Genomic DNA, 11651 nt, shown 5'->3' with positions numbered 1-11651 from the left:
TTGTGTTTTAATCAGCTGCACGATGCTTCGTGTGAAGTATAGTTATCTGGCCCCGTATAAAGCACCACAGACCTCTGTGGAGTGGAATGATCTTATAAGTGAAAGGAAGTGGAACTTTATTTTATTTATTTATTTAAAGATTTTATCTATGTATTTGACAGAGAGAGACACAGCGAGAGGGAACACAAGCAGGGAGAGTGGGGGAGGGAGAAGCAGGCTCCCCACCCAGCAGGGAGCCCCCTGTGGGGCTCAATCTCAGGGCTCTTAAGATCCTGACCCGAGCCGAAGGGAGCCGCTTCATGATTGAGACCCAGGCACCCTGAAAGTGGAACTTTAAACCTTGCCTGAAGGTATTTGGATTTCTGGATGAAGTCTCTTGCCTCTGTGAGGCCCACTGTCTACTCTCATTTTCTCGTCATATCTGATTTAAGATCTGTTTATAGCTGGTATTCTCAGCCTGGAGGAGTGCCCTGTTCACCCAGCTAGGGCTGGAGAGACCATGGCCTAGGAGGTCCTGTAGGAGGAGTCTTGTCCACTGCTGCCTGGTGGAAACCACTCATACGGAAACCCTGGAGTCTCCCTCCAAGTAATGTTGGGTAACTCTTCTCCAGAAATCAATTTTATCTCAGGCCAGCAGTGAAGGGGCAGATGGTCAGATGGAGATTCAGGCTGGTGCTTTGCCTGGTTTGTGCTGCTAATGACAGTTCTCAGGGAGCCTCCTTCATTGGAGGGAAGCCCTTAAGACACCTGTCTCTGCCGTGCCCAAGAGGGGTTGGAATTCAGCCACAGAGGTTGGAAGACTTTGCAGTTTACCACGAAGCCTTGAGAGAGCCCTGGTTACGCCTGCCAAACACAAAATGAATGCCATCAGCCATGTGTGGAAATTTTTCCAGAAAGTAACTCTCCCCGAAGAGAGTTTACTGTTGTAAATGGGCTGCTGGCATGAGGACGGAGCCTGACATCCCATTAGGGAAGTGCCATGTAATGTACCTAACGTAAGGTAAGCAGACATATAAGGAAGAGCGACCTCTGTCCAGAGGTCACACATTGACTGAGGATTCTTGGACTAAGATGCTGAGGAAGGGGGATGGGAAAATGCTGCTATTTCTGGTGACCTTCTAACACCACGCAGAGGAGAATGACTCGTAGTCTGGATACCATTTCATTCACGAGTAGAACAGGGAGTAGATGCTCACCAATACCCAGAGGTTGATTTTAAAAATGTCCCATAACAAACTCTGCCTCCTTATGCTCTAGTTTTTTGCTTACCAAATACTCTTCAGGCTTGAGTGCTGTCTCTTGTGTTAACCCTACATGTGGAGGCTCCTCCCTAGTGGCTGGTGTTGATGTTGACGAGGTGAATCTCCCAAGTTCAAGTACCAAACCAGCCTCCTAATTAGCAGTAGGTGTTTTAAAACCAAATTAGCATCTTTGCTTTCCTGTTAGTCTTATAAGTTTAGTTAACAGAGTATTAGCAGGATGAGTCCCCTATTTCCTGATTGTCCTTGGGATCTGAGTTCCCGAGACTTGAACTCCAGGGTCTAAATCCTAGATTTGACATGCCTAACCTTAAGTGTCCTGCCTTGTGTTCTTCTTGATGACAGAAACCATCCATACTGGATCTCTCAAATCACGCCGGCTGTGATCTCCCATCCTTGTCCTCCTAGTAAGGATGATCAAGATGTTTAGTCACACAGAATAAATTACCTCGGTTTATTTGTATGTGCAACTGGGTGAACAAAAGTAATTTATGGACATCATTTGCTATTTGCATATGAAAGAGGCTTCCTATCTTTATGGAGAGAAAAATGGCTCCTTTGGGTCACAATTAGCCTATCTGACAATTAGTCACAATTAGTCACAATGCTGGCAGTTAATCGTGCACACAAAGTTGTTGAGGCGAACTACTCCTGAATTTCTTGACTTGAGCAATTTATTCAGAGTGGCGTTCTCTGCTTGTATTTTGATACGGTTTAAAGTTTCTCACTGTTCAAAGAAATTATTCAAATATCTCTATTGACTCCAAGCTTACTGTTAGGCAGCGTCTAGAATTAAAGGAACCTCAGGAGTGTTGTAACCGAGCAGTTAAGATGCTTTGATTGGCCTATAAACACACCTGAGAGTCACGGTCAACCTGCACAGCTGTCAACAGTATCTCCCTAACAACACGGGCTTTGGAACCGAGGGGAGGCCCCAGGGGAGAGACTCTAGAAGGAGACCTTGACTAGTGTAGGTGTGCTCGGAATTTTTATTCTGTGCGTACGGTGAGCGGTACATGCAGAGTGGAAATGGGAGGCTGAATTTCTGGAAAGCCTGTTGGACGAGGAGTAGGCATCCTGGAGTTAGAGCATCCTTCAGGAAGAGCTCTGGCCCCTGTGTGCCCTGAACAGACCTCGGTGATGTTTCGGATCGGCCGGAGACAGCTCTGGAAGCAGAGCGTCACCCGCATTTTATCGGTAAGGAGCGGTGGTCCGTCGGCTTGCAAGGGGGTCTCGGAGGATCATATTTTGCGCCCCAGGGAGGAGGGGAGTACCTAAAAGCAATTCAAAGTCTTGTTCCCATGAATTTGTGAGAAACGGGTTTGTTTACTAGTTTATGGATAGTTCATAGTGCTCCAGGGTGACATTTCAAATACAAAAAATAGGGGACTGTGTCTTTCGGCTCTCGTGCAGGTTGCCGCCCCAATGTTGACTACTTGTAGGGATGCCGGCTACTTCTTTGGGGCCGATGCTCCTCTGAGGGGAAAAACACCTTCAGGGCACGTTGGTGACTTTGCATTCTCTCACACCTGGGAGGTTTTGTTGGTAATTGTTGGTAGTTAAGGCCGATTCTGGGCGGCAAGTCTTCTAGGCTCTTTGGAATCATCCCCCCTTTTCTGTAGGCCTGGAAATGAGGTCACAGACCGTAAGAGATGCAAGGCTGTGCCTTTGGAATCACATTGAAGAATGAGCTTCCCTGGCAAAGAGGGCTTAGCTCAGCAGTTTTTATTATGCAAATGCAGAGGGGAATTTGGAACCTCTTCGCTGCCAGTTGATGTCGGGAGAAAGTGGAGGTTGCTCTAGGACTGTTCTCCACATTAACCCAAGCTTCCTGAGGGCAGGATCTCTGTGTCTGCTGTGCAGCCCCAGGGGCCCAGATGGTTCTGGCCAGCCTTGCAACCTCCTCTTTTACCACCAGACAGCAGGGATGTGGTCTCCGCATTGTTCAGCTGTCCGCCACCAGCCGCCCCCCACTTCCCCAGCCCCCCATTCTGGTACATCCTTGCCAAGGTGCACATCTTCCAGCTGAGCTCTGGAACTTGTGTGCCTGCACTCATTCTTTAAGACCAAATACCAGCAGTGCCTCCTCTGAGAAGCCCTCGCAGCACTTTGCTTCTGCATCTGCCAGCCCCCTTGTCCTGTCACTGCAGGAAGTGACACTGGTCTACACATCCCCTTCTCTCACTAGACTGGGAGCTCCTGGAGGACAGCGGTGACGGGCTTTCCAGTTTTAGTAGACTTCCCCAGCACAGAGCCTGCACTGATAAGTCTTAATTTTTTGCTCAGTTAATATAGTGAATGAGTTAAACTTCTTACATGTCTGATTCCTTTTCCTGTATCTTTTTTTTTTTAAAAAAGCTTTTATTTATTTTATTTTACAGACAGCCATTACAAATAAGCAGAGGCAGGCAGAGAGAGAGGAAGGGTAGCAGGCTCCCTGCTGAGCAGAGAGCCCAATGCGGGGCTCGATGTGGGCCTAGATCCCAGGACCCTGGGATCACGACTGGAACTGAAGGCAGAGGCTTTAAACCACTGAGCCACCAGGCACCCCTCCTTTTCCTGTATCTTACTACCAAGTTGTAAACATTAAAATTGGTGATTTTATATCTTGACTATATATGGTTTAAGGAATTATATTCTTTGGCACGAGCTACTATTTTATTTGGAAGCAAGTTTTGGGAAGTTATATATATATATAAATATATATATTTTAAATTTTATTTATTTATTTGACAGAGAGAGACACAGCAAGAGAGGGAACAGAAGCAGGGGGAGTGGGAGAGAGAGAAGCAGGCTTCCCGCCGAGCAGGGAGCCCGATGGGGGGCTTGATCCCAGGATCCTGAGATCATGACCCGAGCCGAAGGCAGACGCTTAATGACTGAGCCACCCAGGTGCCCCTCATTTATATATTTTGGGTGCTGTTCTGTTCTCCACACTGACGAATAAGATTAATAGAATTATCTCAATAAGGTTGCAGTGTATTTTGTAAATAATCACACATTTTCTATATAGTGCACTGGTATAACAGTTTATTAAATTATAACTTTGTGACCTAAAATAATCAATGGCCAAGATTACAAGACTACTTAACATAAAAACTATAAATCTCTATGTCCAGAACCTTGGTCTGGAACTATTACTGCAATGATGCTATCTTATAACTAGGGTATTGTAATATAATAACTGACTTTATCCAGATTATACATACAAATAACAACTAAAGGTACCAAAAGCTCCTTGGTTTAGAAAAGGAAGCCATACATCCTTTCTGTTGTATGATAAACGCAAATGCTCTCCATGAAAACAACTTGAAGTAATTCTGTATGGATTCACTCATTTACAAAAATATGGCCCAGATAGTCTGCCTTCTTTCTGTTTTTCTCATAGATGCACAGTGTTCAGTACAAACTTACAAGTGTACAATGGGCATGAGCTCCAGACTTTTGGATTCTGTTTTCTTCCCTTCTTTAAAATGAAACTGAAATATGTAATTTTGCTGGTTGGCTTTGTTGACTTTTAGAAGAAAACTCGAAAGATTTGTGATGGTCCTCTTGACTTAAATTCACCTGTTTGCAAGGCTGATTTAAAGTGGAAAAAGTTCTCTCCTATCTGCAAGGACGTGTATCATTCATGTTTTGCCCTGTACGCACTTGTGCGAGGGAGTATTGTTGTTCATCAAATTTCAGATTGCTAGGTTTCTCCAAACAGTGATTCTTCGTGGTAGAGACTGTGGGGGGGAGGGGGAGCAGGGGCAGGCCCCTGGGGGAGGCACAGTGCCTTCCCCTGCTGAGAAACTCTGCAGGTGGGGGCCACCTCTGTTCCCTTGGGAGTGCGTGGGTAGAAACCAAGACAGAAAACCTTTGCGCTCATATATCTTTTGAAAGCTTAAAGGGTGTGGGTTTTGTTATCCTCTGGTAAAACAGCCAAACAGGTCTCAGTGTCCTCTGTTCATCAGGCCCAGACATGTTTGCTGGTGAACGCATTTCACACATACAATACGGTATACAATATGAAAACAATTCTCTAGCAGCTGGGGGAGGCAACGGCTCCAGGATTCAGCTTGGGGGGGGGGAGGGGACAGGTACTGCTTGCTAATGCTTGGGTGCGTCTATTCCTGAGCCTGAAGGAGTTAATGCTCGAGATGCCCACATCATCACGATGCCATAGCTAGACCCTGGGAAGGTGCGGCCGAGTGGAAAATCCGTCCATTCTCCAACACTTGTTTGTAGAATGAATGCCTACTTTGTGCCAGTGCTGCTGTGCTCCATAAACTAGCCTGAAGTTTAGAGCTGAAACGAGTGATAATGGCCAGTGTTGACATCATGCCAGTAACGAAGAAGGGAAAAAAAGCTGTCTAGAGTTGGTGATATTCCAAGTTAATGCTCCGGGGCTTTCTCTGTTAAGGTCCTACCTCAAGTGAGAACCTGGTCATACTCCTCAATCATGATCAATTCATAAAATGATTTCCTTCGGAGTGGTGTTCTCAGACTGGTCTGTGGGTTAGAATTGCCTGAGGGATACCAGGGCTCAGGCCCCCCTTGGGACAAGGCCAAGAGTTTTGGGGTAAAGGCAGGCATCAGTAGTTTAAAACTCCCCCCATGATTCAATGAGAAGCCAGCTTGAAGTACTCCGGTTTATTGAGATGCAAAAGGGAATTTTTGAATTTTGTTCCTGTGCCATAGGTAAAGTGGATGGCGGCATCATGTATATTTTAGCTTGTGGGTGAAATTACGTGGCTACTTGAATTACACGGCCCCCGCGGCCAGAGGGAGCTCTTGGAATTCCACAGGAGAGGTAATCCTGATTCAGAGTAAGAGGTAATCCTGATTCAGAGTAAGACCACTGTGGGATGGGAGGGGAGATAGAATCTGTGGCCTTGTGCAGGTCCACGAAGGACCTTTGACCAGATCCCAAGGTTTAGTTTACAGAAAACAGACTAAGAATGTGGATCATGGAATGTTGGGGGCAGAGATGGTTGTGGATCCCTCCAGCAGGTTTTGGATCGATTTGGGTGAAAAATCCACATATAGTAAAAGGTAAAGAGGGGATTTTTTGTTTTTAAGATTTTATTTATTTATTTGAGAGACAGAAATCACAAGTAAGCAGAGAGGCAGGCAGAGAAAGATGGGGAGGCAGGCTCCCCGCCAAGCAGAGAGCCCAGTGCAGGACTCAATCCCAGGACTCTGGGATCATGACCTGGGCGGAAGGCGGAGGCTTTAACCCACTGAGCCACCCAGGTGCCCCAAGAGGACATCTTTTACTGGCCTGGAAAGAATGACAGATAAGGGAATGAGTAAATGGGAGCAAAAATAGACCAGATTCCAGAACGTACTTTTAGGACAAGAAGATCGATGGGATCTTCTCAGTTTAAGTGCGGTCTCTTGGCAGTGGAGTGGAGCGCAGCTCTCGCTGAATAGTGGACTTCACTGTAGCACCTGCTATGAGTGGAATTAGCTACTGTGGAGTGTCTTTCCTTCCAGAAACCACTTTGCTGGAGTGCTCTTCGTGTGGAAGGATGTGCTGCCCTTCTTCTGCGTGTGTGGTCCTTCAGCCGGAGAAGTGAGAGGAAGGGGTAAGAGAAGGCAGGATGTGAAGAGCACAGTTAGGAGTGGGGAGTTCCTGGGCTCTGGGGTCTCCCAGCTAGTTAAGGATCAGGTTTGGATGCTCCAGGAATCACCACGAGTAGCCGCTCCTAGAGGAAATAGGGCCCTGTGGGTCAAAAAGAAAATGCTGGTAAAGAGGAAGGCTTTTCTTGGTTGGGAGACTTGGAAAGTGGGTTGACTTTGTAGAAAGATCTCTACATGGAAGTAAGCAGGAGGACCACTGCCTCCGTTTTCATCACTCAACACACTGAAGTAGGCTATAGGCAGAGTGAGCTTAGTAATATTTGCTGTAAACTGAGGGAGAGCATAATCCACACTATGGTGCCTTTTTGTGCAGTGGTTTATACTCGGGACACAGTAGCATTGAAGACTTAGGAGCTCATTCACTGAATTCCGAGCCTGCAATCACGGGCTCAGACTGCACTAGAATAAAGTGTTCCAGCTCTTAATTATTTGACAGTGGCTTGTAAATGATTGATTTGGTTAATTTATCCTCTCATTAGACATCAGTTGACGCTCTACTATGTGCCAGGGACCGTTCTAGGCACCAGGGATATCGTAAAAATTAAAGTAGAAAACATCCCACTTTGTGGAGCTGTTCCTCTTAAGAGAATGATGAGATTCAGTTGATATTTATTTTATTTTAACCCTCAAGAGCTAAGAAGAACAAGTTATACACGTGACAGATTACCAATAAGGAGGCATTTCAGCTGGGCGTGCTCTTCGGATAATTTCTTCATCCCTTCATGGATTTGCCCTGATTCATCCACAGCCCGGGAAGATGATAGAAAGAGAAGCTAACTGGCCTGAGATGATCAAACCCATGTTCTTGGCCTCTTTAAAACTGTTTCATCAGGGATTAATTTCCTGTGGACTTGAGGTTGATATTGAGAGCCAAAACAGAATCAGTCTCAGAGGTATTACTTTGTGATTTAAGATGAGGGGTTTCACCTGTAATTCCTGGACTCATCTTCTTTGCAGGTATCTCCAGTGAGGATTTTAATCTAGTTTTTACGCTCCTTGACCATATTTGTTACATTGCTGCTTGCATCTGTATACATCAAAGAACAAAACACCCAAATCAAGAAAGTAAAAATACATTTATTCAAAAGTACGCAACTGACTTTCAGCAAAACAGATCTCTTTCTCACGTTCAGACTTGCAACAAGGCTGGTCGTGTCACCTGGAAAAACTTTTTCTTTTTTAAATGAATATTTTTTTGGCTGCGGAATCCCTTCTGTGGCACGTACACTTCTCTGTGCAATGGCGTCCTATGAAGACCTGGGGTATACAGGATCACATCATAGATAACAGTGAAGTTGTTCAGACAAAACCAGCAGCAGCGGGGAAAGCATGGAGTCCAGCCTACTGGTCGCCCAAGCAGGAAGCCCACCTTGTAGGCACTCTTAGGAGTTGAGGATGGAGGTTACCATTTGTTCAGACACAGGAGTGCAATGAGAGAGCCAGACCCAGGGCATGCCGGCTGGAAGCCAGCTAGAACCAGTCTGCAGTGGCACTTAATGTCTCTGGTGTAACTCAGAAAATGGTGCCAGTTAACCCCAGTTTACACACACACACACACACACACACACACACACAAACACACACACACACACACACACACACACAGCTCCTTCTCTAATCCATGCAATGTATATGCCTCCCCCACCCCCCCAGGAGTGTCCTAGATAGTCCTTGAGTGGAAATTTAAAGAAATAATGTTTACGGAATAGCAATTTGAGTTGCCTGGGACAACCATGTATTGGCTTGGTCCTGCAAACACGATAGACAGAGCTTGGTTTCCCAGCCCTGCTGCTTACTGAGCTGTGTGCTCTTAAGAAATTGGTAATGGTCCGTAGTCTCAGTTTCCTTGTGTGGAGATAGGAATGTCTGCTTCATGGGGCTTTTGTGACATCAAAACCTAACCACAGTACGTGAACGATGACTAGCAGAACCATAGTTAGCGCTGTCACCAGGGCAAACAGAGCAAAATGTACTCTGACATTGTCAGGACGGGTGGGGAAAAGGCTGTTGCTGCTCAGCCACAAGGGGGCTCCTAGACCCGACTTTCACTTCTGGCTGCCAGTGATATCAGTGGGATAGGTCTGAATCTGAGACACACCTGCCAGTGGAGCTGTACACATGACACTTCTTTGGAATTTTTCTTCCTATGTGATACTTAAGTAAAAATAGAATAATTAGCGTTTTGTTTTAGGGAACAATCTCTCCTTTCTGCCACTAGAATATATATACTTTTTTTTCCTTTGGAGTCTTATAAAATCAGGTCATAGAGAATGTGTTGTCATGGTAGAGTCTTATTTCAGTTTCTCTATTCTTTGGAAGCCTTCAGTAACTTCACATCCGGGCTCTTCTGGTTCTCCAGTTCTTTGCTTTCTTTGTCGCTACCCAGCATTGGCCGTCTTGTTTTGACGCCTGATTCCTGGCTCCCCTGGTTGCCCACCAGGTTCTCAAGCCGCTGAAGCCATTTAGTGCAAACCCTAAGAGTTCATTTTGAAAAGCATTTTATTTCTCCCTGCCAAGAAGGAAGAAAACAGTTGAAACAACAGGACATCGTCTTGTTTTAGCCACATTTGAAAAGAGATTTAGAATTCTTTCTATTTGATATTTATGGAATGTGTACTTTGTGTCAGGACCTGTCTTGGTTCCTTTAGGGAGAACTGGGCATGAAAATAGGTTTATTTGTTTATTATTTTTTAAACCCAATCCCTCTCCCACCTCCCCAGTTCTTCTTTGGAGCAGTCCCTTCAGGTTCTAGAAGACAAATGTTCATTGCGTGGGTCCAGGGACGGCCTTTCAATGCGTCTGAAATCCCCAACTTCTCTCATCACTGTTTTTTAAGTTCCTTTTTGTGTGTTAAAAATTTCTTTCTTTTTCTTTTTTTTTTTTTTTTAGAGAGAGAGGGAGAAAGAGAGAAAGAGTGTACATGCAAATTGGGGAGGAGGGGCAGAGGCAGAAGGAGAGAAAGAGAATCTCTTTTTTTTTTTTTTTTTTTTTAAAGATTTTAGGGCGCCTGGGTGGCTCAGTGGGTTAAGCCGCTGCCTTCGGCTCAGGTCATGATCTCAGGGTCCTGGGATCGAGTCCCGCATCGGGCTCTCTGCTCAGCAGGGAGCCTGCTTCCCTTCCTCTCTCTCTGCCTGCCTCTCCATCTGCTCGTGATTTCTCTCTGTCAAATAAATAAATAAAATCTTAAAAAAAAAAAAAAAAAAAAAAGATTTTATTTATTTAGGTGTGCCTGGGTGGCTCAGTGGGCTAAGCCTCTGCCTTCAGCTCAGCTCATGATCTCAGGGTTTGCGATCAAGCCCCACATCAGGCTCTCTGCTCAGCAGGGAGCCTGCTTCCCCCTCTAATTCTGCCTGCCTCTCTGCCTTCTTGTGATCTCTCCATCTCTCTCTCTCTCTCTGATCAAATAAATAAATTTAAAAAAATCTTTAAAGATTCTATTTATTTATTGACAGAGAGAGAGCATGAGGGGAAAGGATCAGAGGAAGAAGCTTGCTTCCTGCCGAGCACGGACCTGGATGCGGGACTCAATCCTGGGACTCCAGGATCATTACTGAAGCTGAAGGCAGTTGCTCAACCAACTGAGCCACCCATGCACCCAGAGAAAGAGAATCTTAAGCAGACTCCATTTCAGTGCAGAGCCCGATGGGGGGATCCCTCTCATGAACCTGAGATCATGACCTGAATTCTTTCTTGATTGTAAATACCCCTCTATCTACTAGTGCCATACTTCTTTCCTTTATTGTCAAGCTTCTGGAAAGACTAGTTTACATTCAATATCTTTGTATTTCTCTTTTCTCAATTATCTTTTCTCAAGCCTACATCCATTTGCTTTCTGTCCAATCAGTGAAATTATTCTACAAGGATTACTCTGTTACCTACTTCTGCATAACAAACCATACCAGAACATAATGGCTCACAGTAGCAACCACAATCTATTTTTATCTCTCTTGAGTATGTGGGTGATTGGGCTTAACTGGGTGGTGGTTCTGCTTCACATGGTGTTGGGTTGGGTTGCAGTCATTTGCAGACTTGACTAGTTTGGAATGTCCAAGATAGCTTACTCACTCCAGAACCAAGAAAGTTGGTTCTGGAGTGTTGTTGGCTAGGTTGGCTGGGGCTGTTGGCCAGAACATCTTGGTTTTCTTCCTGTGGTCTCCCCATATGACTTGGACTTCTCACAGCATGGTAGCTGGGTTCCCAGGGGGGAATTCCCAAACACAAAGGCAGAAACTGAAGATCTAAGGATTAGCCTAGACAGGTTTATAGTCTGCACTTTTTTTTTTTTTTTTTTTTTTTTGGTGAAAACTGATCACAGGGCCAGCCAAATTCAAGAGGAGGGGAGGTTCATGTCCTGGTCATATTGCCAAAGAGCTGTGGGATGCTGCAGCTACAAACACAGTTAGTTACTAAGGATGTCCTAACTGATGTATCCATATTGTTGAATATTTTGCAGCTATCACACAGATAGGAATACCCTGTATTCAAGTAGAACTAGGTCTGTGGGGTGTTATTAAAAGAAAATACATGGCAGATTTTATAGTAGACTATAGAGATGTGTGTAGACATCTGCATATGTTAGTATGAGCGTGGTGCAAATGGAAGGATATGCTTCCAACTGCTCACATTTGTTCTATTGAATATGCCTTAATATTATAATGGCTAATCAGTTTAAAGGTAAGCAGTGGTACTCAGAAATCGATTTCAAGACCAGATAAAATCTGTAGACAAACAATAAAGTTAAGAGGTAATGTAGGAGAATATTAC

General features: G+C 45.0%; 1 protein-coding gene across 2 annotated transcripts in view; it reads left to right on the top strand.

The window, feature by feature from the left end:
• DNAH5 (dynein axonemal heavy chain 5) overlaps positions 1-11651 on the top strand; it is a 262860-nt gene that overhangs the window by 45426 nt on the left and 205783 nt on the right. Inside the window, exon 1 of one of the 2 annotated variants that reach the window (XM_004761213.3) lies at positions 2098-2456. The exons of the other annotated variant lie outside the window; for it this stretch is intronic. Coding sequence (XP_004761270.1) covers positions 2400-2456 — 57 coding nt within the window. The 5' untranslated portion in view covers positions 2098-2399. Of the gene's footprint in view, positions 1-2097; positions 2457-11651 lie in introns of those variants that run through there. 2 annotated transcript variants of the gene reach the window in all.

This window comes from Mustela putorius, unplaced genomic scaffold (genome assembly GCF_011764305.1).
Source record: "Mustela putorius furo isolate JIRA1106 unplaced genomic scaffold, ASM1176430v1.1 tig00000589_pilon_pilon_pilon, whole genome shotgun sequence".
Taxonomy (NCBI): Eukaryota; Metazoa; Chordata; class Mammalia; order Carnivora; family Mustelidae; genus Mustela; species Mustela putorius.
The sequence above is the reverse complement of the archived record's forward strand: the minus strand, read 5'-3'. Positions and strand labels throughout refer to the sequence as shown.